Source organism: Coloeus monedula (assembly GCF_965178545.1).
Source record: "Coloeus monedula genome assembly, chromosome: 10".
Lineage (NCBI taxonomy): Eukaryota > Metazoa > Chordata > Aves > Passeriformes > Corvidae > Coloeus > Coloeus monedula.
The window spans coordinates 11,258,905-11,283,612 of NC_138790.1; the positions used below are offsets into that span (position 1 = coordinate 11,258,905).

The following is a 24,708-nucleotide window of genomic DNA, read 5'->3' on the forward strand; positions in this document are numbered from 1 at the left end:
ACTAAAAGTCTGCACAGACTAGAATGCTTAAGAATGCTCATAACTATATTTATAAAATGTTACTTTATAAACAAGATGCATTTCAAATATATTTCAGCAATTAAAGCCAAAACTCATCTCAAAGGTACATTACAGAAAGTAAAGGTGTTGGATTTGCCAGCCTTCCACTCTTAAGATCCAGAAATGTCTATATCCCCCAAAACAACTCTGTACACATTTATATAAGTTCTGTTGTGAACCATAGCTTAGATCAAAGAGATCAAAAAGAAATTTTTGAAGAATGACTCAGGGTAGCTCTGTGGGAACCTGGAGTCAACAAAGGGGACTTGTGAATTGTCCCCATTCCCACAAAGGCTGGCAAAAGCAGAACACTTAGGAAAGCTTGTGGCACACAGATAGAGCATGCTGGTTTACAGTAGGCAAAACTGAACCACAAAGTGATGGCAAGAGGTTCCCCTGCCAGAATCCAGAAAGGTCACAGGGGTCAGACTTTTCTCCTTAGTATGTCGCAGCTGTTAGTTAAATCTAGAAAGAACTTCAGAAGTTCTAGCATGTCGGATTTGCACTTGATATCTTCATTTATGGGGAAAAAAATTAAATATACCTGCAGCAGCAGTTCTTGCAGCTGGGCTCGCTTCTGTTTTATCCTTTCAATCCGCTTCTGTTTTTCTATCTTAAAAGATAAATGTAAATGCATCAAGATACTTAGTTACCTTGTCTGTTCCCTAGTGCCAAACTGAACAGGCTTTCTTTGTAAAAGGGGGCAAATTGAATGGGCACATGAGTTTCTCCATTAAACAGGTCTGGCAGACTGTAATGTCTTTCTTTGTCAACGATTTTAACTCCAGTAAGGATTTAATTATTACAAGAGACTATTATCTTCCCACCCATTCTGTCTCTTCTGCCTTGAGCACTGAGTGCTAACTGGCACCAAATTAAACACTTGCTCGAGGGGATGCTTTGGGGGTTTTTTCAGTTTTCTTTCCTTCTGCCCTCCACTCTTTTGGAATTGTGCATGTCCCACTGTTCTCCTAGCTGCAAGCTACTAGACATAAATATATGGAGGCTGGGCTTATGATCACCTATATCTTTCCAGTGACATCCACTTTTTGTTTGAGACTTGATTAAACTGGCAAGATTGCAGCAACACAAAGGGGTAGAGGTAACATTTTCTACATAAGCACAGCTCTTGCAACAGTTTAGTTACTGCTGGTTCACGTGGCCAAGCCATTGTCACGGGGACACGCAGTGCTGGCTGCCTGCTGACCCTGCAGGTACAGCACTGTTTGGAGGTGTCCTCTGGGGTAGTGCTGAAGAACTGGACAATATTCATTGGAGCTGAAAGGGGTTTTGCTTCATCATCCTCTTGGTGCCAGCACTGTATCACTGGCTCCCCAAAATACTAAACTCTTAAATTACCTTTTCATTCAAGCACTGAAACTAAATGATGTGGTCTTTTAAAACTTAGCTGGTCCAAACTCCTCTATCTTATTTACAAGGTTGCTTTGTGGCGGTTCCCTCCTCACACACTTTAATGTTTAAAATGCTTCTTTCAGAGCACAGTAGATGGCTTTCTGTGCTGGGAGTCTTAAAACCAGTAAGCAGTACAGATATAATTTAGGCATGGTTTCTATATAACAAGCTCTTTTGCACTGATTTTTGTACTGGTAATCTTATTATGGATTTACACTGTAAGAATAATTGCCACTTTATACAGCTATAAAAGCAAAATGTATTCTGATTTTCACACCATGAAAATGCAGCTTTGTTTTACATTCTTTTCCATCATGTCAGAAACAGCAACAGTTTTTGAAAAATATGCCTGGCTTCCATTTTGTGGATGTGTAATTAGAGCCTGAAACAGTGGATTGCATATGATTATTGAAGATGAGACAATGGAATTCAAGTTTTATATTTGTAACAATAACCTATACTGGAGACAATGCATTCACATGAATGCATGCAGAATGTAGATTTATCCAGAATTAAAAAAACCATCCTGGAGCATAATGATGGAACACATGCATTCTCCTACGATGAATGTATTTTTCAAGTTGCTGTAATGGACAAGGACAGTAAAAGCTTTTCTCTTACCACATTTAGAAAAACAATTGATATAAATGACCCTGCACAAAAAGAACTGTTCTGTACTGGAGAGACACCCACCCACCTTTTAAGATACCTAATTAGGCCCAAGTATCACAAACTGTGATATATTTGAAGACAGCCATTACAGCAATCTGCAGTAAATACAGTGACTTGTGCTTTTTATTTATAGCACATTTGGCCTGAAGGACAGGCAACATTTGTGCATATAAATTCTGGCATCCCTGCAAAAAACCAGTGTAACTCTTAGCCTGCTGAAAACATAATGGAAATAACCAGTAAGTAAAACTTCTTTTTAGTTTCTCTACCAGTTCGTAACTAGTATTTGACATCCCAGCAGCAATTATTTTTCAAAATAATTTCCATTGAATGATATTTCTAAGTACAGACTTTAATAGAGAATTGGTCTCCTTTTAAATGTAAACCATTTTGTGAGCATAACTGAACCATAAATTCTTTTGACTTTCTTCTGATTAGTTCAAGGTACTACAGCCTTTAACCTTAAAAATAATCCCTGATTTAATCAATGTCCATTTTTGTAAGGTAAAGAGCTTGGTTTTTAAAAAAAACTAAATGTAATGTCTACTAAATGAAATGGAACTAAGCATACACAAGCATATTCTTTCAGTTTGTTCCAATATCAAAAATTTGTATTTTCATAGTGCACAAGCATCAAAACCAATCAGGTTCAAATTGAGAAAAAAATCCCTCTTCTAAAGAACAACTCAATTATCACAACGTGAACTAAACAGAATTTCCCATGTACCTCCCTTTACCTCTAGATTCTGACATTCCTGAGCTGAGTTTGTAGGAAGGCCGATCCACCGGATTTCCTTCTTCTCCTTTGAAATTATGTTCATTGCCATCAGGACGTTGAGGGCATCATAAACTCTCCGTCTAATATTTTTCTGATCATAAGCCTGCTAAGAAAACAATACAACACTAACTACAACGAAAGAATTGAATTAAAAAAGGAAAAGCAATTGAACACATCCTTCATAGACATGGAGAAGATAAAATGCCAAAATGGCAGTTCAGGTTAGAGTAGTGTTAGACCATGATCCTTCATCTGTGATACCACAAAAGCATGCTTGGTTGTAAATGGAAACTTCAGGCCTTCCTGAAGCATCTCTGCAGGAAATTCCATCATGGCAAGTCTGGCACTGTTCAAAAGCCTGACAAGACCATGTATACAAGAGTAGCCTTTTCTTAAAGTTAGTTATTTTGGCAGATTCCTCTGCTTTGTTTATAATTTAGAGGGAGTTCAATTCTTTATTTAAATTCTGTATTTTTAAATTTCAAAGGATAAGTCTTTATATTAGAGAACTAGTTAAGTGAAGGAGAATATGGACTGTGGCAAGACAGTGCATAAGCAGAATTCCATGATAAACCAGACAAATCTGTAATGGTATAACAATTTCAACACATATTTGCTTACTGAATCTGTTGCTAGGTGGCTGTTAGAATTTGTGAATTCTGATACAAGCTCATCAGCGACTTCGTTGTATGAAGTTGTTCCTTTACGTTGAACTTTTTCACAAACTTTCATTGAAAAATGCCTCAGACCCTTTCCATTTTTATCTCCTTTCTTGCTTCTCTTACTGAAAAGAGAAAAGTATTTTTTTAATACATTGAATGTTAATAAGCTACTTTGTTACACAGCAAAAGGCCTTTTGCAACAGAAATTTGGACTGTCTAAATGAAAAAGCTTTTGCATCAGTTTCTTGTTTCTTACAAATTGGCAAAAAAATGCACTAGAGCCCCTTCCCCTTCCTTGACTTTTTCTACATTGATAGCATTTGAATACATCCTGCTGGGAAGACGCTTAAAATGGATTTGTAATTCATCTCCAGGTAGTCTCACAAAAGAGCAACCAAAAAAGAGAGGAAAAATCTCCCAGGGTGCTTATGTGCCTGGAAGCCAGATTTATGGGGATCTCTCTTGTATGTGCCTAAAATAGAAAGGCTCAGACATCCCTATTTAAAATACAGCAGGAGATACTAAACTTGGTCATTAGGGGAATTAAGGTGTGTCCAGCCTAGAATATATCCATATACATACATCTATTCTATGATGTGTCCATCATAGAATAGATACAAGAATCCCTTTTGTGGAGAGTAAGTACATATTCATTGGGTTCTAACACGCCAAATTAAGAACTGGAAAATTGTCAGGGTTATTTTCCATTCACCTTCTTCCAGAAAAGCAAGAGCTTAGGTAATGGTAATAGAAAAAAACAGGAGCGGTTGTTTTTATCACACAAACTAGATCTGGATGTGTAATTCAATAGAAGCCTTAAAAAAGTTCAGCTGTGTTATTTCTGGGTTTGTTGGGGTTTTTTTTTGTTTTTTTTTTTTTTTTTTTAATTAGTTTCATGGTTTCATTTGATAATGTGTTCCAGGGAGAGCTGTTATTTTACAGATAAAGGTCCCCTGTCAGCAGTAAAAAGCTAAAGAAACTATTAAAAAACATGAATGGTTTTCAAAATTGTGAATGTATTTAAGAAAACAGAACACAGATAAAAGAAAAAAAAAAAAAAGAGTAAAAAGGAACACCAGAAGACTAACAGAAACCCCAACACAGCTTTGATGTGAAGGAGTGAAAACTGCTGGAAGTGGAACTGGAAGCTGTCTTTCTGAAAGGCAAATCTGAAGTAAACCAGGTATGACTCTATACATAAAATATATGTTCAGTAACACTCACCTTTCTGAAAAATCTGACTCTATAATTTCTTGAGTCCGTTTTCGCTCCCTAAGACAAGACAATTCAAACTTAAGTTGAAAATAACATTATATCTATAGACCACTAAAATCACTGTATATGGGGCCTAGCTGGTTCTAGTGTTTGTTTTTACATGTTTACTGAAAGGGAAAAATAACACACAGAGCTTGACAAAATTTGAGGTGGGACTTGTGGAGGAAGTTGTCGGAGCTCACTGCCAGACAAATTCTATTCCAAATTTTACCGTGCTTTGTCCATATGAATTCAGGGAAGTCATTTCACCTGGAACTACAGGAAGTGCTGGTGTGAGCTAGATGACCAAAGTCCCTCAAAAAGGAGAAGCTGAGCTCCTTTGAAAATTCCCATTTAAAATTCCTCCACATGGAAGAAAAATGTCTTTAAACAGTGCATAAATTATATCCTATATTTTCAAGCCAATGAATGTTCAGACATCTTTTAACAAAATCCCAAGGTAAAACACTGAACATCTTTCTGTTAGAGCTGATGCATACAGGGCTGAAGACAGACTCTGAAGAAGCAGCTGCCATGAATTTTGCATAGGACTAGCAGTCTGCAATCGCTGGCCGTTCCTTATCATTCTGTTTATTCCCCACAGCAAGCAGGCTGCAGGAGCTGTTTTCCAGCCCTGCCTTTGCTCGCTGCAGCTGACCCAAGGCACTGCCTGAGAGCTGTGCTGAGCTAGGGAACGTTGATTTCCTGCACTTTCAAAAGCAGGGCTCACAGCACAGCTAAAGATCTGACACTGTTGGGAAGGAGGCTGAACAAAAATGATGGGTTTGAAAACTTGTGCTTGAAAGCCAGCACACATTTGGTTGTGTGATCCAGAACGCAGAACCAGGCCTCTCCCTCAGCAGCACCAATGGGATTTCTGTCCATGGTGCTTAACTGGGGCTAAGCAGCTGGGCCAGGGGCTGCAGCACTGCCCTGGGCACGGGCCTGGAATGGCAGTGAGGGGAGAGCTGTGCTGTGCACACCAGACTGCCCCAGCTTGTGCCAGGCCCTGCCAATGAACATGCTCCTCTCATTTTGGAAATAGTTTGGAGTCTGTGGAGTAAAGAATGGATAAAGCAAGCAGTCTTCTGAAGTGTCTTCAGCAAGGGCTCACTACTTCAGTTCAGGAATACCACAGATCCTTCCTCAGCCCGGTTCCTCAGATGAAAATACTGCCTGTTGCATGGACTTCTGCATGGATCACTATTGACTGGTCTGTCTGGAGTCATCTCGATCCTTTTCATGGGTGAAGCAGGAGTAAAGCTCATTGGAAACCTGTGTCTCGACTCGGACAGTACACAAAGAGAAGGATGGTGCTTCTTGCTGGTGGCCGTTGATACACTGCAACAAGGCTGCTCTGGGAATCCCCATCACTGGGTTTGGATGACACTAAGGAAAGTAACGGCTGTCGATTCTTTGGTTTAGCAAGCTGTGACCAGACAGTAGAGTTTGTCCCTCTTCTGGGTACCGAAAGAATATCTGCCTGGCCTCTACATTTCACAAAATTTGCATTAAAAAAGTAGTATTTGATGACTCCTTTTTCAAATAAAATCAGAACTAAGTGCATTCAAAAGGTATTTCAGGAAATGAATACATAGCAAAAAAATTAGGCTTAAAAACTGTGCAGCTGGGCCTGCAGTTTATCAACTCTGTGGGGGGGAATAGAGTAATTGGGAAGTACAACCTATGACAGTCCTTGCTTACAGAGTAAAATGAAGAAAGCCAAGGTAAAAGCATTGCATTCTCATTTCTGCTCTCTCCTAGATGCTCCATTTCCCACCTCTAATGTTGAAAAGGCAATACTGACACTGATTAGAAAAATTAATCTAGATGCAGAAATATATTACTTTTTCAGAGGCAAAGCACTACACCTCTGTTTTGAGACAGCTAAGATCAGCAGTACTAATATTAAAACAAAATGCCAAGAAACACTGTAAAGATCAGACTTAATTAGAAGAGATAAAGAATGTCATGTTTGGCTGGAGCACCTCAGAATCCCATGAAACTTGTTGCTAATGTAGAATAGTAATAAAAATACCACGCTGATCATATTCAAAGTTTTCCCTTTGAGTTTATTCTTAAATGCCTGTTGAAGTGTTTTTGACAGTCTCTCTCCCTGTAGGCACCTGCTGCTGTGCTCAGTAGCAGTACTACATGGATATACCATGAACCTATGAAAAAAAGAAGGCTTCTTTAACAAGAGTCGTTGTGACTCTCCATTTTCACCAAGAAACAGACACTGCCAGAAACCAATTAAAACTGACAGTGAAGTGACCAGTGCTTGTAACATGTTCACACTTCAGACATCAGAAGTGCCTCCCAGTCTGAAAAGCACACACCATACTCTCTTTAGCAGTGCAAGAAGTAGAAGCTGTAAGTTAGATTCAACAGTATAAATAATGGAAAAGATCAGAACACATGCTCAGACATCTTTAAATGAGACAAAAGTCTTACCCTGGGACCCAGCCAGAAGCTTCTGTTATATGTGTCTGTGTGACCATCGTTGGAGCTGGGTTATATGGACTCCCAATCAGAACATTCCCCGAACTGGTCAGTCTTTGTGGTGTGCTTATGATCTGTAAAATTTAGCAGTAAAAACCACAGCTCTCTTAAGAAAACAGAGGTTACTTCAGCCCAAAATTCATACTAAGCATTGCACTAAGAAAAGTAATAATAATTTTGTACCAGAAGCAGTCATATTATACAGAATAGATGGCATCAGATCTTCACACAGCAAAGTCATTGCAGTGCTGCTAAGTTTTCTATTAATTGTACTATGTTACTATATTATTCATATGGATGAGAACTAGACAAATAATTCCAAGTAACTCCTGGGTATGGCAGATAGGATTTGTACCTATACACCCCCAATTGTTCCTTCATGAGTACATCTAAGCAACTTCTTGATCAATGTATTCAATACAGCCTTCTTTCTTTCCAGTGGATTTGTCTCCTGTAATTGTCTGTACAAAAGACAGTGGCAGGCAAAGTATTCCCTGCAGTTTCTAGCATTTAGAAGATCCCAAGGCACTCTGGCAACAAATTGTACCTACAGGATTTAACATAAAGTCTTTACGGTATAGATAGAATTTACATTTATACAAACCTGTTGACATTGTATGTACACTGGTTAACACCAAGACACCTGGTCTCGACTTTTAAATCACATCCAAGTTCATTTTTCGAAGTAGGTCACCAGAATAATTTAAATAGTATTTAAAAATGAAACAGTATTAATTAGCTAATCTTTAAACCAATTTTAATTATTTTGATTCCATTTTGGTAAGATTCATACCAAAGCTTCTTGGACAGTGCTTTTTACTCTTATACCTTACCTAATTTTTTAAAACTTTGTTTTACTCTATTTATTAGTGACATTTTGAGTACTGACTGTACTAAACTTTGTAGTTTCCTTTACTATTTAACTTATCCAACATCTGTGTAAGCATCCCAAGGCACTCTGGTAACTAACTGTTAAATGCTGTAAGTATACAGCCAATATGTATGTACAGCAAGTGTGTGTATATATATAAATACACACATCTATATACAAGCTGCAGACAAGTATACAGCATTCGTTTGGTATCCATCAATAGACGAGTTTAGAGAAGTAGAAAAATTGTATGTGAAGAATTCCCCATTTCCTCAGCTCATTGAGCATTATTTCACATCCCTCCTGGTACCACATCGTGACTACATACATGTCTTTTTTGTCTTAAAGACGTAAATTTATCTCACTTATTGTTTGCAAATGTACAGATTGACAGAACCAAGTGAAAAGAGAATTTTAGAAACCAAAACACAGGAACAGGTTATGTATTTATTTCCTGGTTGATACTGGAGAACCAATGGCGCCTGGCTTTACTCATCGCAGGCAGGCACAGGGAAGGTGTCACTTCTGTCACTTGCCTGCTGCCCTGGCCTGAGGCAGAAAGGTGTCAAGGGCTGATTCACGTTTCGGAGCTCGGTGGAATGAGCGCGGGTGTGGCCGGCAGGCGCCCATGGGCCCGGGGTGAGTGACACGCGGCCAGCCCGGCCCGCGCCGCCATCTAGCGGCACCCGGCCGCTCCTGCACCCGCACCGAACCGCCACGGCCACCGCGGCACAGCCCCGTCCCACGGCAGCCCGGAGCCTCCGCGCCGCTTTGAAGGACCCGGAGCGGCGCCAAGAGCTGGAACCCACAGTGGTTAAATAAAGCCTAAATAAATTAGTTAATCAAGCAGCGTGTTGCTGACACAGGTAGATGCTGAGGGAGTGCTAATTTTGCCACTACTGACAGCTCGTGAGCATTCCCTTTTGAACAGCCTGGCACAACACAGCTGTATGCTGAGTGTCTTAGAAGGCCTGCAATTATGGCTATTTAATAAGAAAATTTTTTCTGAATGTAGATCTATCCTTGCAAAGCAGCAGAATAAAAGAATAAATAATAAAACAAAACAAAACAAAGAATAAAAATTGTGCATCTCACATCACACAGTAGCTTTTGCAACTTCTACCTGCTACAGAACCTAAACTGCAAGCAGGGCTCACTGAAACCAAAAGCAGGGCTTGAGAAGTCAGTCATAAGAGTAGGAATTGCATTAAGTGACTGTTCTCCCTGTTGTGGGCTATTTATTTCACTGCCAGGACACATCCTCAGCAGCAGAACTGTTCCAGTGCAGTGCCACAGGGCACAGGCAGTAGCAAGACGCGCATCAGCGCTGACGCACTGAGCTGTTCCTGGCAGGCAGCCCCTGGCCAGTGCTGGGGGCAGAGCTCTGTGAGCAGGGGGTACCATGGGGGTGGCTGTGATGTGTGTGCCCCTCTGCCCAGCTGGGACAACCCCCCTGAAGAACATCAGACACTGCTCATGTGAGAAAGACCCAACACCATTTTTATGAAACACATCAAATGGTTCTGTACTCATGCTAAGTGCTTGGCAAGGAGGTATCAGGTTACTAGAAACTGTTCACAGTATTGCCTATTTAGCTCTCTGGCCATCAGAAAACCCAAATTTTTTCTCATAACTAGATCCAAAATCCCTGGAACATCAATATACATATATAGTTACCATGGACAGGAAAAGAAAGTTTTAAGAAGAGTAGTTTCAACAAGTTTAGAATTTCTACCAACACATCAAAGACACTCCCTGACAATGCTGGAGATTTACTGGTGAGAACATGACTCAAAACATTCAAAGAGTATCAATAATGAGGAGTTTTTTCTTAATACACTTTTGAGTAATAGTTAAAATGTCAGCTGGTAAAGCTGTTTCAATTTCCACTCAAAGCCAGGAAGATAGGTACCCCCTAAGGGCACATACAAGAGCATTGTTGAGAGTGGCAGTTCTGGCATGCCAAGCCTGCTGTGCCTCCATGTCACCACCTTCCATCCAGGTGGGGCACTTTGTGGCTGAGGCAGGAAGCAGCAAGTTCCTCTCATGTTCCTGTCTTACACCATCAGGAAGTCACAGCCAGTTACACAAGCATTACTGGGGTTGCAAAACTTACCATTTGGGGTCCAACATTCACATTGATTGGTCCCAAGGTTTTTGGCAAAATCTTAGTTGGAGAGTTGGTGCTGGAAACTGGCAATGCGATTACTGAAATATTACCTAAAAAGAGTGGTAAAGAGAGAGTTTTAAATTACTTCCTTAGCAACCTGTGAAAAACACTTTGGCAAATTCTCACACCACTTTAACACTTTGGAATCAGGTTAGCTTTGCTGTCTCATTTGCCGCAAACACACCCTCACGTAACAACCTCCAGACCTCTCAGCAGATGTCACAAGGACACCTCACAAAACTACACCTTCACTATTTTACCTTTAAAATTACATGTATTTTATTTCCAGAAACAATTTATTCTTGCCTAAGACAAAGAATGTACAGCCTGACATTCCTCAGCATTAGAAGTGAAAATTAATGGGAATACTTCTAATAGAAGTCAACATACAAATCCTAATTATAATCACGTGTACAAAGTATGCATCCATAAACCTTCAAAGCCTTAACCACTCCTCATCTGACTGTCCCAGAGCATTCCACAGACATCACTGATGTAAGTCAACCACAGCCTGCCACCAGGCAGCCATTTGGACTTAATGTTTAAATCAAAACTGTTGCAGCACCTCCACTACTCCTTGAATATTCAATATTGTTGTGCACAAGCCTCTCAAAGCCCTGAGCACACTGGCTTATCCGCAGACACCATGGTGGCAGCAGCTCCTTTCTCTGTGACAGCTTCAAAGCAGGAGAGCTGGGAACTGATCAAACACTGGCCCCATTCCCTACACACAGCCTGATCCAGCACGGGGAGGGATGGGCGTCTGAGGCACAACCAAATATAAGGAAGAGCTGCCACTGCCTGGTAATCCAGAGTCAGCCTGGGTCTAGCTGGGGTCATGAGGACAAGGATTGGTTCCTGGAGAGCTACTAATGTTCTCTGGCACTACAGACAGCAGCTGAAGGCATCTGAGGTGACAGGTCCCTTCAGAGCAGCACAGAACCCAGCCCTCCTCCCACAGGAGCCAGCCAACATTCAGCTTAGCCCACATGACCCAAGCTGACTCAGAGGTGTTACACATCCCTGTTCCCCTGTCTTTTCTCATATCACCTGTTCACTTCCACTGCCCAATTTTCTTTGCTCACTTTGTCCTAAATCATGGTCTCTTTTTTTTTCATTCAATTTTAGTATACCTATGTTTTCCGTGAGGTAACTGAAAAATGATAAATTCAACATAGTAACTTCTCTGCAACAGGAAGCAGAAGCAACACAACTGAGAGAAAAAGGATCTTATCTTCCATAGTTACAGCACAACAGTAGAAAAGATGTAGATATATGCAAAGTGTCACCTTTATAAGAAATATTCAACAGATATATGAGAACTACAAACAAACTGAGACTAGGATGTTCTAATGTTCTGTGTAAATTCTTTTGGCATCTGGAGTAATACTACTACTTAATATTAATTTTCCAAAAGGCAAATCTTTATCTGAAAACATCTTTGGAAGCAACTTGCATCTCTAGTCAATAAAATGAATAAATTATTCAGTCATGTAACTTACCTAGAACAACAAATATAAATCTCCCACACTTGCAAACCCACTCCCCCAGTAAATCCTTGCTCTGTTATGAAACATCTTTTGTAAGGTGGTGCCAGAGAGCACAAGACAGTAATTAATGATTTACATACACTGTGTTCCCATTTTGAGCCCAAAATAGTTCTCTCACTTGTCAGTTCTACTTTTGTGAGAGGATTTTGCCCAGGATTTCCCAAGTTGTACCAGCATATTCCATCAAAACCTAGTCTCTCCCCTCATTCCAGACTGTTGCCATCAATGACGTGTCACTTCCCAGAACTGCTGTAGGAATTTTCCTCTTTTCTGCTGCAACTGAAACTTTTGACCCTATTATCTCCAAGATCAGCTCTCATACTATTTTTCCTTGTCCCTTTTCTTACCAGGGAAAAGAAATAAATTACTTTCTCTGGTGCCTACAGCATAAGGTCACATGGCCAAGTGCAGTAAAATTGTGAAATGTCAGTCTTGGCTCCCAGCTATTTTACCACAGGGCTACACAACAGAGTTGTCTCCAGCTACACTTCCCAGCCTGCAAGAGGCACTGGGCTGTCATGTTTCACAGTGCCAGAGTGGCCATGCGGGGCTCACAGCACTGGACAATGAGACAGCAGCACAGCCAATGCACACAGCCACCCACCACATCCATCACTGGGCACAGCTTGTTTCTTTCTCAGCATGCGCTACACAGACTGGTATCCATGTGATCCATGTGATCCAGCTGCACCTGCAATAGCTTTGAACATTTGTATGGATGTACTTCCCTCACACACACAGGCAGACCCATGGCCAAAGCCACACAAACCCACCAGATTTACTGAGCAGTCCTGGAAAAGCCACTAATAAACCACTAATTAGCAGCTACTGCTGCACTGTGCCTTCAGTTAGACGGCTCCCTGGATAAAAGAACATGAGTACCTATGGGGCAACTTCGGTGAATACAAGGGTCATTCAAATGACTTGATTTTGATTTTAAAAAGACAGTTGCTTACATATGGTGTGTGTTTAAATGTCTTTTTGGCTAGAGTTACTGTCAATAAAAAAGATTTTCATCTTCTAATCCCTACACAAATCCCTCATTTGGCAGCAGTACTGTCAAAACAACCTTAAGAGTTGACCAAGTTTTCAAAGAAATGTTTCCCTGCCCTTGTTCTTACTTTTAAATTTCTTCATTAGCAAATACAAATATGTGAATGTGTAGATTTTAAAATATAGATAGGATTGAAAATAACCAGTTTGTTTTTATGAGTGAGGTATTTCTTATCCACAATGGCCAGGAAGAAAGAAGAACCAAATTTTTCACAGTAAGAGGTTGTTCTATATGTTTGTCAGCAGTTGAAAAAATAGTAAACAGAAAGTTTTATCAATTATAAATAAAATATTCCTCCCTACCATTTTCTTTTTTTTCAAAATAGCATCATGGTCCAGATACTCATTTGAATCTCAATTACTTCAAATATTATTATTATATCATTATAGTATTATATCATTGTAGTATTATATTATTATATTTAGGAGGAAGTAGATGCCACAAAACATTCAACAGATTCAACTGAAAGCAGAAGTATCATCAAAGTAACTATATATACTATCACAAAGCAACTGTAAAGGCTTTAAAAATGACCAAATTCTAAATAAATGCCAAGTCTTAATAACACCCATCATTTGGGGACAAAAAAGATTACACTGATTTATGTCCCAGGGCACAAGAGCAGTGAGTACAGTGATAAGCTGAACACAATGAGACCCATCAGCCTTGAGTCACGGTAATCTCACTGCATGGATGGAAAAGGTCAGCACAGATGGATCAAACTCGAATGATTTGTACAATAATCCTCAATTCTTATATAACGTTTCTCAGCAGCACTTTCAAGGCACAAAGGAGGTCAGTGTCATTATTCCCATTTACCTATGGAAAACCAAGCACATGGGAAAGAAACTCACTTAAAACTCTCATCGAGAGGCTTTAACTGCAATACACAGAAAGCCATCCCAAACTGAGCCTCCTTGGTACTGAAGCAAATTCAGAATAAAAATCTGCCAGTGGACATATATATCTTTCAAAACAAAAGCACTTTGCTTCTACATTAAATTATTTTTCCATCCTTCAGTCACCACTATTGTTGCTTCTCGGGGAGAAGAAACCAGTGTTGCTATTATTTCATACTTTAAAAAGCCATCGTCGCTACATAACTATTATTCTTCCTAGCATTTGTACAATAATTTTACTGGCACACACAAAGAAAAATTCAATTTAAATGATCTTCAGCTTCAAGCAGTCACAGATAAAGTTATTCATGTTTATATACATGTATACTCACATGCTCACAAGACTCACTTTAAATCATTATGTGCCACCCTAAATAGCTTAATTTCACATAAACAACATGCACTCCTATACAAATATGAAGCTAAAGAGATTTTAGTGATTTCTTTGCCTGTATAACCAAATCTGTTAGGTCTGCAGTTTAGCTGCACAGATAATCAGAAACAATGTCAACTGGAGAATCTGTAGACTCTGTCACAGCCAGTTTGAAGGAGACCATGGCTGATAGGGAGCACAGCCCAACCAGCTGGAGTTACACACAAAACATACATCACCAAAAAAAGCCTTTGAATTTTCAAACAAAACACCAGGGAAGTGTTGGTAATTTGGATTTCATATTCAGAATTCTAAACAAATGTCCACCTTTTTAAAGTGTCTCAGTGAACAGCCATTTTTAATAATACAGCCTATGGCTTGACAGTGATGGCAAAAACCCCAGTTCAGAGTTGCGAGATATCAGCAGTCCATTAGGATATTTTGCAATACCATATGTGATATGTCCTCAGGGTTCTCTATTACACTAAGATATTTACTGATCTCCAAGATCACTATTATAAAAGCATATAGAAAAACTGAATTTTTATCATGTTTTTAGTACACAAGTATTTTCTTGGTAAATTTTCTTCATTTGTTCATTGCACAAAATTACTGGGCTACAAACACAACTTTAAAAATTCCATAGCCTGTAGAAGCACATACATATCAAGAAATAGATGAAATCAAAGAGATCTGTAGAAAAGAAAAAAATAAAATGGGGCAGACAGTTTTTCAATATACTTCAGGCTTACACTGAGTAGTACATATTCTGTCTTTTACTGCTCAGTTTGAGACAAATCTACAGGAGTTAAGAGCTTATGAATCTGAAATTACCAGGCATAGGCCTATGGATAACTGCTTCTGATGTCTTGGTCATTTTAGCAGATGTCTTCAAGCATACAATGAAGTACTTCTATTACAGCAGCCCTGTGCACTAAGTTTTTAAAATACCAGCCCTGTCAGGACTGAGTAAAAGATAGGTACTGTGTAATAAAAAGATGCATTGAAACAAAAGTTCATTGTGAAGTTGTATTAGAAGTGAAGATTTCCACCCAAAGCAAGCTCTCTGCAGCTATGATATGATAATGGCTCCTTCCTCATGGAACCTGTTGCAAGATTGGTGCTCTATGGCTGGAGTCCCTTTTCCCTCCACAGCAGTAACAACGTGTAAACTCACAGGAACTGGGGACACAGTAACAAAAAAGTATTAACTAAGGACAGCAGGATTCCTCAAAACCATTGTGTGAGTCTACACTACACATTTTAAGATAAGAATCCTGTGCCTAAGGCCCCAGCAGCAGCAGATGTGCCCAGTCCCACTTGCCCTAGGGCAGCCTCCTCTTGCCCCGTGCGCAGGTGTGCCCTGGCATCCATGCTGGTATCCCGAGATATCACCAGGCTGTTCCATCCAGCCATCCCCACTCTGCTGTGCAGCTACGGCAGCAGTGCCCGCAGACTGCAGGGGCTGATGACGACTCATTGACCACTAACATGAGTTTTCAAGTGATATCTGATGCAAAGCTTGATTTTATCACAGAATTTCACACCCAGGCAATTCCAACAGATCAGGGAGTCTTGGGTCTCTCTAAGCTGCCAGGGAGCCCTGAAAGCTGCACATATCCCTGTGCATGGGGGTGGTTTTATGGGGCAGGGGATAACGCAGACACGCCCTCTGCTTGGAATCACCGGAAAAACAGTTTCATTTTCCGTTTTTGTAATAGATATGAACCGGATTACTGAGCATGTAACTTAGTGACTGGGAGTGTCTCCCAACAGATTAACTTTTAAATCCTCCCAGTTACACCTGCAACTTTTTAACATGAACGCTTCAGCATGTCTGGTTCAATTCAACACAGCTTGCAACAATTACCCCAAACCCACAGTACAGCTGCCACTATTCTTCTCATTCACAAATCTAATTACACCAGCTTGAGGACTAACTTGAACTATTATAATTAATCATTTTAACAGAATGAGCCAACTCCACAAAGGCATTTTGCCACAAAAGCCAGGATTTTGACTGAATGATGGATGCAGTTCCTATTAATCAACCTTACCGGGCACCAAAGTTCTGTTGACACCCAGGAGCACATCAGCCTTGTTAGCATGGATCCTCCCGGGAGTTTCTACCAACAGGCACAGTCCACGATGGAAAACTAGGAGAATACCTGGCACATTCATACAGATCTATCCCCAAGGCTACAAACAGTCATCTCTGTTCTCCAAAACTTGAGAGGAAGAATTTCTTTTCCATGCAGCAACCCAAGAATATTAATTTACTAAACAGTGAGAACCAGAGCCATTTTTTTCTGTCTGGGAGAATTAAAATGCAGGTCTCCTATAGGAATAATTTCAATCGCTAGTAATTTCAGGTAAGGAAATGAAGCACGGCCAGCCCAGCCAGCCACAGCTGAGCAATTTTGACTGTAACTATAAGAATCTACTATGTCAAAGATTAGGTGAAAAGGACTTTCAGAAATGAGATATCCTGACTGTGATGCATGGACTGCTAAAATATTTTACTCAATTGTGGTCCTTGCACAAGCAGTCCCTGCCACTAGGTGAGTACCCTGGCCATCAGTCAAAAGCCATCTGCATGTGGCATTCCCTCTCAGATTGAATGAGTATTCATTTCAAGCAGAAGAAACAAGCTCTAAATGGAGCAGCTTTTAGCCAAAAGAGCCTGTTACCTACGAGTTAAAGGTAACAAATGTAGGGAAGAGAATTGTCTGTTGAACTAGAATTGTTCACTAAACGAAGTGCTCTACTGTGAAATTTCTTCTAGGCACATGTAGGAAGAAAATCTAGTTCCCTTCAGAATTAGGCAGCAAGTCTTTTTATGAGGATTACAAATTTGATGTATATGCTTTGATTCTACAATCATCACATTTAAAACATCAAATTCCTTAGTCAATTTTAATTGCATTTAGATACATTGGGTACTAGAAATGGTTTTTTTCCCCCTAGACATCATCTATGGAAGGAATAAAAACACAAATACTGAAAGTATTCCAAAAAGTCCGAATCAAAAAAAGCTGGAGCAAGAAGATGACAATATTCACTAACAAACACAGGAAACAAGCAATAATAAGAAAACTGGACTCCCAAATAAACCAAACAACCTGTCAACCTATTTAGAAACATTAATTCCGATTTAAAAGTCAGCAAAAGTGACACAGCAGTACTCTAAGACTAACAGATCAGATTGCAATACCTAAGCAGTCTGTGAGCATTAAGTTCTCCTGTAGCAAAGTAAACCAGGAAAACACCCAGAGGCTGTGTGTGGACCATAAAGGTAAAGGACACTAAAGGTAATGGTGGGAAAGACAAATGGAGCCTAATCACACAAACAGTGCAACGGCAGCAACAGAGTAACGCCCTCAGATGGTTCAGGGGAAAAACTTGTGGAGAAAGGAGATTTTGAAAATTGAGCCTGTGAATGGAAGAAAAGCAGAGAAAGCCATTTTGGTGTGTAAGGGTCAAGTGATCATCTACTTTGATTAGTCATTTTAAGTGAGACAAAGACAGAAAGTTTCCCCAACACAATGATTATCTCGTGGTGGTAAAGCTGTGGAAGGAGACTGCAGTATCTGTGTGAGTACAGAAACAGCAACAGCTGACTCGGTGTCTCAAGACACTCTCCTGCAGTTTGAAACAGCAGCCTCAAAGACCCAGGCTGCTGTTACCAGGCAAAGGGACAGGGCAGTGGCTTATCTAGAGCAGTCCGGCATTTTTCAAAATTAAACCAAGTAAACCTAGAATTTCCCAACAGATTTCACAGAAAAATAAATTATCAGGGTTCATTAATAAAAAGGAAGACATTTTGCAAGGAATTTTCTATGTGCTCAAGGTTCAGCACTGGAATCCGAAGTGTTCCATTAATGCAATACTGTTTGTGCTAGAGGCAAGTAACAAATAAACACACACCACAATTACCTTTTTGGAAAGAACAGAAAAATGCAATTTTTCTAAGCAAAAATTTCTAGAACTTGTAATCTGATGCTTTCAAGAAGGTTCTCATTAGAGCAAATGGTGTCTCTCCTTTGTTCTTGAACATATGATAAATCCATCATGCTTCAGTCTAAGAATACTATGAAGACACATTATAAATAGGCCCAGATATGTAGAAATAAATTGCCTTTATTTTTACTATAGCAAATTATTTAACTTAAATAATGGATTAAAAAAATACAAACTGCCTTCACTAGGAAGCTCACAAAGCCCTGTTAAGAGATAGTGGATCTGAATGCCTTTTTGGAGTTTCTTCCCCTCCCACCCATTAATTTCCAGAGTCCAACAGTGAACATGCCAAAAGAAGTAAGTAAAGGATACTTTAGATTGAAAGTAAAAGACAGCTTAGATACTGGCTGTATCTATAACAGTTTCCCCAGCTTTTACAGAATATTTGATTCTCTAAGAGTAAGCCATTGTGAACAAGATGTTATATCTCAATAGAGATGTCAACAATTTTTAATTATACCTCAAGGTTAAAAAAAAAAATTAAATCATTAGATCGTAACATTTTATAAAATATACAAAAATGGAGGTAATAATGCATCCATTATCTCAGAAGCAAAATCTGATAAAGAGTGGGATACGGGTGATTGGGATATTCCTAACAGTAATGACCTATGCTTTATAAAGTTATTCAGTTATTTTCTGCACAAATCAATTGCTTGTTTCAGAAATTATTTGAAAATGTTGCACTTAGTCTTTTTCTCTAGCATCATGACACAATAATCACAAAGCAATGAAGCACAAAGTGCAATTATCTCACCTGTGTGCAATATATAATTCTCAAAGGCCTACAATCAGTCTGTCATGTTCTGCAAAGTTTAGAGAACTAGGAAGATACTGTAGCTCCAGCCATTTTCTGTTTAGACTGTCTCATTTTTTCAGTCTCTTAGGTTTGATGGCATGAGCCAAGAATCATCCTTCCTGCTCTTACATGCATTGGGTTATTGCAGTGGATAACAGCAAATCAGTATTTACTTAGAAAGGTTGATTGAAATGTTTCCTGAATTGCAAATCTTCGAGTTTTCTAGTATAGATAAGGGGTTTATTTTACTGGAACACCATAGCTGTTACGACTGATCATAAATTTTTTTTCAGTCAAAAGTGACTAATCTTGAAGTGCTAAGACAAAACAGGATAGGACAAAATATAATTATTATTGTAAATTGTGCAGAACATTTAAAAGTATGACAACATGCTTAACCTTCTCTGTCATTTTGACTACAACAAAGTCAGGGAACTTTAAGGGTGGGGTATAAATCAGGAAATTCAGCATATTATTCCCCATCAAAGAATGAAAAAAAGGGCTTATTTTATTCTCTTATTATTTTTACTGCACTACTGAAGACCTTCCCATCTTTGCTACTGACACTTACATGTCAGTAATAAACAACTACCAGTGGAGATGTATGAAATACATTGTAAACATTTTAATTCTGAGTATCCCAAGTGTGAATCAACCATATCCAGTGAAATAAGTCATAATGTATGTATCAAATAGAATTCTCTTACCTTTTGTTGGACTCTGGTTCTGATCTATAAATCCTTTCAAGTCTCCATTTGTGGAAGTCACACCAACCTGAACAAAACAATTTTGAAGTCTTAAAATATGACAAACCTTTCTATGTTTTCTAATATGCAACTAACAATATTATGAAAGCAACTTTCTGCATTATGAAACACCATAATCCCATGGACAGCAGAGTCTAACAAGAGCATGAGACTCAAGGCAAGATATCCAGGACTTTTACTGTGTATATATGAAGACAAACTCTACTTTTCACTAAGTTGTTACCTAAAATACACCCTGACCCAAGCAGCCCATTCTGGCTATTATGGTGTAAGGCACTGTCCCCTCCAAGTCAAAGGGAGCTGCTGCCACCAATAACACAGCAGAAATCTGCCCATGTCCAGTTGCCTTAGTACTAAGCTGCACAGTCTACAGGTCTGAGATGTGACTGTTGATGCATTTTAAATACATTTCCTAGTGTTCAGATATGCTGATTTAATGAGGGTAAGTTACTGGAGACATGAAAAACTTAAATCTTATACAGAATAGTGCAACTCAGACTGTGGCGTGCACACAAAGCAAAGGAAGGTGTAGCTTGTATAAAAAAAATACAAGATCACAGCTCCTGGACAAAGAAGGGAAGAGATGGAAAGTCCTTCATGTCCCAGCAGCTAACAGGGAATGGGCACACCAACAGCAGTAATGGTAAGGCAGTTTGCAGTTTCAGCACTTCGTACTCACACCAGCTTTGTTCAACAAAGCATCTTGTTCTGCTTCCAAGCTGTGATAAGCACTGAGGGACTGAGCCCCGTTGGAGCAGTAGGCAATTACGCTAAATATTGCAAAACCTCTTTTTAAAATATTATAAAATTTGAGTACTTCTGTAAATCACTGAGACAAAGGGTTCCGGTATCCAAGTTAAAAGACGACAATCATATGATGAAGGATCAAACATTTTGCTTTACTTTACAGATGTATGTAGCAATAATGGAACCTATGCTAGGGCCACTTTAAGAATTTTAATATACTCAACTTAGAGCATCATTTAATTTTATGCCAATTAAACAGTAGTAACATAACTAAAATAAACTATGCAGGACAAAATAATTCCTAATGTAAGCATTCAGTCTCTCAATTCTGATTAGAGGCCTTGGATTCAGCAAATAATTTTTGTAGGGAAAAAGCCACACACAGCATCATGACAAACTCTTGAAAATACTTCTATTACGGTTTTTTCCCCATCAGGAGACACATAAGAAGATCAACTGTTTCTGCAGTACTCTGATTGTAAAACACTGCCCAAACGAGCTCAGTTATGTGCTTCTATAAACAAGCCCTTGGAGATGCTCAGTACAGTTCCTCAGTTTATCTCAAGCATTGTCAGTATCAGACTTGATCTTTCCTGCCTTTCCTGGCACACCCAACTAGACTCTCCTACACTCTCAGACGCTTGGGCTGTTGTGGTGTATCCCCAGAGGCTGTGTCGAAAGAGAGGTGTCCCATTTTCCCTTCCATTCCCGGGCTGTCTCCCAGCAGGTGGCAGCGGTGCAGCAGCGATGCAGCGGGGCTGGGGAGCGCCCGAGCGAGAACGCCCGGATTGGAGCAGGGCGAAGGGAGGAAGACATGAAAGCAAACGCAAAACGTCTCCTAGCACGGTTTGGTAGCAGATCCACACAGAAAAGAGCAGCATTCTAGGATCCCTCCTCCCGGGTGCTTGGGCACAAGGAAAGCTCGTGTGGTAAGGGCCCACTGTGGTTCCTTTTACACTGAAGATGTATTCTCGAGGAGATGTTTAACCGAGAGGTTGGTGAGGTTAGTAATTGCACAGTGTAAAGCACTGCAAGGCCATTCCAGCACCCAGCCAAGGGGAGGGAAGAGGCAGCACTGCTGGATCACACCACAACACACAAACAACAGTGTCAGCTTCTCCCCAGGACCCCTGCCTGCCTCTGCAGCAACTAGAACAACACAAATGGGAGAAATTTTAAATTCAGAGAAAGAACAGGGGTCCACAGGGATAAAGATCAAGTTAGTTTACAGGCCTCAACTCATTCCAAGAGAATGGATAAGAATTACAAAGAACATCTTCCAAGACAGCACTGAAATTTGTTCACAGTTAAACATTCAGCTCTAGATTTACAACCGTACATTTCCCTATTGATTCAGATCAGTGTTTTAATCAAACACTGAAGACGATGTACATATGCAGTGACAGAATGAAAATTCTAACTTTTACGTTTAACTCTTGAAAGATTTAGAAGGAAATGCAACAAAGTACTTGAGGGGTTTTTTTTGTGTGTATGTCATACTTCAGTGATCCAAATGACACAAAATCACAAAATTTCAGTTTGCACAGAAATACATTCTTTTCATTACAATGGTCCTAGCAGCACATTTATAAAGAGTAGCACTTTTTTCAATTTTATAATCTTTGTATCTAAGTTTAGAAGAGCTTGACAACCAACTTGAATTTCATGAGAACTTAAGTGAGAAATGTGGCAGATCTAAAGGAATTTGTTTCCCTTGCAGAAGAATGATCCCAACTAAGCCCTCAGAAGCAGCAATGTGTGATGCAACATTACGATACTGCAGCACAACAAGACCTTTGTAGGATTCCATCTCAGTCCTCAAGAGGTCCCAGGCCATGTTGTTATCTGAGACAGACCACCCACTGCTTTTGGGAATCTTGTACCGTAACAACTCCTAAGCTGAAACCAGCAAACAATCCTATGCTTAACTGGTATCATTTGTTACTTTTTGTACTGCTCGTGTGATATTTCTGCTTTTTAACACTGGCCCAGAGTGTCCGGATTACTCAGCATGGCAGGAGCTGGACTGCTGCTTCTGTCCATCTGCAGCACGAGGAATCCAGCCACGACAGAAGATGAAGAAAGGATTTGGCAGGCCTTTGCATACTCCTAACTATCTTTGAGGTTTGTTTGCCTTTCCTATTAGGTGACTAAGTTTCCAAACAGGGTGAGGGGAAAGAAGAAAAAGAGTCACAATCAGAGTCTTGGATGGGGCCAACTGCCATGAGCAGCTCTTGTAGCTTGCCAGCCTTCTCTGCTGCTCAGCTGGGCAAATCTCTGTGACCAACCTCAGCAGTTAAACTTTCTTCCATGCTGACATGTGAAAGGAGAACTATTGCAGCCATTTAACTGCCCTGACCTATGGCAAGACAGCCACCCTTTGAGAAGCAGTGACAAATAACTTCACAATCAAAACTAACAGTCTCATTCAAAAAATCTGCTTAAGTCATGTTAATCATTTGTTTGAGTACTGAAACTAAAAATTTGTTTGGGTAAACTAAACTAAAAATAAGTTTACGATGAGAATTTGCTCATTTTTTGCTCCATTTGTTAGTACTGTTTTGGTGTCTTCTTACCTGAAGAACAGATGGGAAAGGAGATACAAAACAGGCAACAAAAACACATTTTATCATATAAGCAAAGAATGAAATAACCCAACTCAACAGGGTGATTTGAATTACATCTGGGTACAATGTATATGGTAAGCACATGAACACCTCTTTTCCAAGAGAATATGTAACTTTTATTCAACATTTTATTATTCATAGCTTCTTTGGTTGGATTAGTTTTCTAAAGAAGGTCAAATTACCCATAAACAATATTCCACAAGCAGATACCAGAAAGGGTCCTGCATTTAAAGAAAATGAGCAGTGAGCCCAGCCTGGATAATTTTCCTACCACACACTCAAAAAGTCAGGAAGGAAAAACAGTGATGGGGAACGTTATTCCTCTTGCATACACATTCAATCTACATCCTGGCACGTGCTTGGAGCACAAGCTTCCTTGGGCAGAAGGTTGTTCAACACAGCTTCTTGCAAGATGAAAAGCCTTTTCAGCCACAGCTGCACGTGCCTGTGATGCAGCAGGAGCACAGACGTGCCCAGCTGAGGGGCAGTGATTTCAGAACGCAGACATGGCAGCTTCCTGCTGTGCACATTTGACAGAAGATATGTGCCCTTCAAGAGTTTCCTGGAAGATGCCCAAATTCCAGTAGTTTAAAGTTTTCTTTACTTGATCCTTCAACATATAGGAAAAAAGATGGAAATACTCTCACAAAAAAAGCTGTCTCCCTCAACTCACTCTGCAGATCACTAAACCATTTCTGACACTGTAACAAACACTAACCTTACATTGAAACAGGTTTTGACCTGCAGAAACCCCCAGATATATACAGAAACTAAACCCTGCAACTCTGCAAATTCAGAAGCATTATGGCCTTCTAACAGCATCAGGAAACACCAGGGCTGACACTATTGCCCTGAGTGTGCAATTCTGCGTAACCAAGGTTGGGAAAACCCAAAGAAGTGCTACCAATAAGGACAGAAAGCATATGACCCCCACATGAACAGGTAAACATGAAAACTGAGTCCTACATTCATCTGCACCACAGTAGCTGATTTTTATTACAATAAACCCATACTTATTAGGTATCTGACTAGGTTTGCATGAGTTTGATATGCAAAATTTCAAAGCACGCATACCAATAAAATATTTCTTCTCTAAAGTAACCACAGCATTGAAGTAAACAACAAAATCATATTTCTATATTCAGCACAAGAGTAGGTTACGCAGACTGAATGTCACATCTGTCCTCAGACATTTTCAAAACCCAAAGCCCTGATGGAGCTCTGAACAAAGCACCAAGCAACTGGGTTCCAGTGTCAAAGAGCTTTGCACAAAGCACCAGAGTAGATGGCCTCCTGAAATCCCTTCCAACCCATGCCACTCTATGACTATTACACAACACTTCAGGGATTTTACTGGGATTGGTATTTATCCTTTGACTGCATCGAACAAAAGGTCAAAGCCACAAATGACCTGGATTTGTGCATACATCAGTAGAATTACTTATTTGTACTAGAGTTGAATATGACCTATGAAATAATAAGCAAAGGGC

General features: G+C 39.8%; 1 protein-coding gene across 4 annotated transcripts in view; it reads right to left on the minus strand.

Moving 5' to 3' along the window:
• The window catches only part of TFDP2 (transcription factor Dp-2), a 57,900-nt gene that overhangs the window by 20,293 nt on the left and 12,899 nt on the right, over window positions 1-24,708 (minus strand). Inside the window, exons 3-9 of one of the 4 annotated variants that reach the window (XM_082288177.1) lie at window positions 19,785-19,851; window positions 10,329-10,432; window positions 7,294-7,415; window positions 4,810-4,857; window positions 3,545-3,707; window positions 2,883-3,026; window positions 605-673 (exon numbers count right to left, since the gene is read on the minus strand). In XM_082288177.1, the coding sequence (XP_082144303.1) occupies window positions 605-673; window positions 2,883-3,026; window positions 3,545-3,707; window positions 4,810-4,857; window positions 7,294-7,415; window positions 10,329-10,432; window positions 19,785-19,851 (717 nt within the window). Of the gene's footprint in view, window positions 1-604; window positions 674-2,882; window positions 3,030-3,544; window positions 3,708-4,809; window positions 4,858-7,293; window positions 7,416-10,328; window positions 10,433-19,784; window positions 19,852-24,708 lie in introns of all 4 variants that reach the window. The other 3 variants (XM_082288176.1, XM_082288178.1, XM_082288179.1) reach the window with 3 other exon arrangements.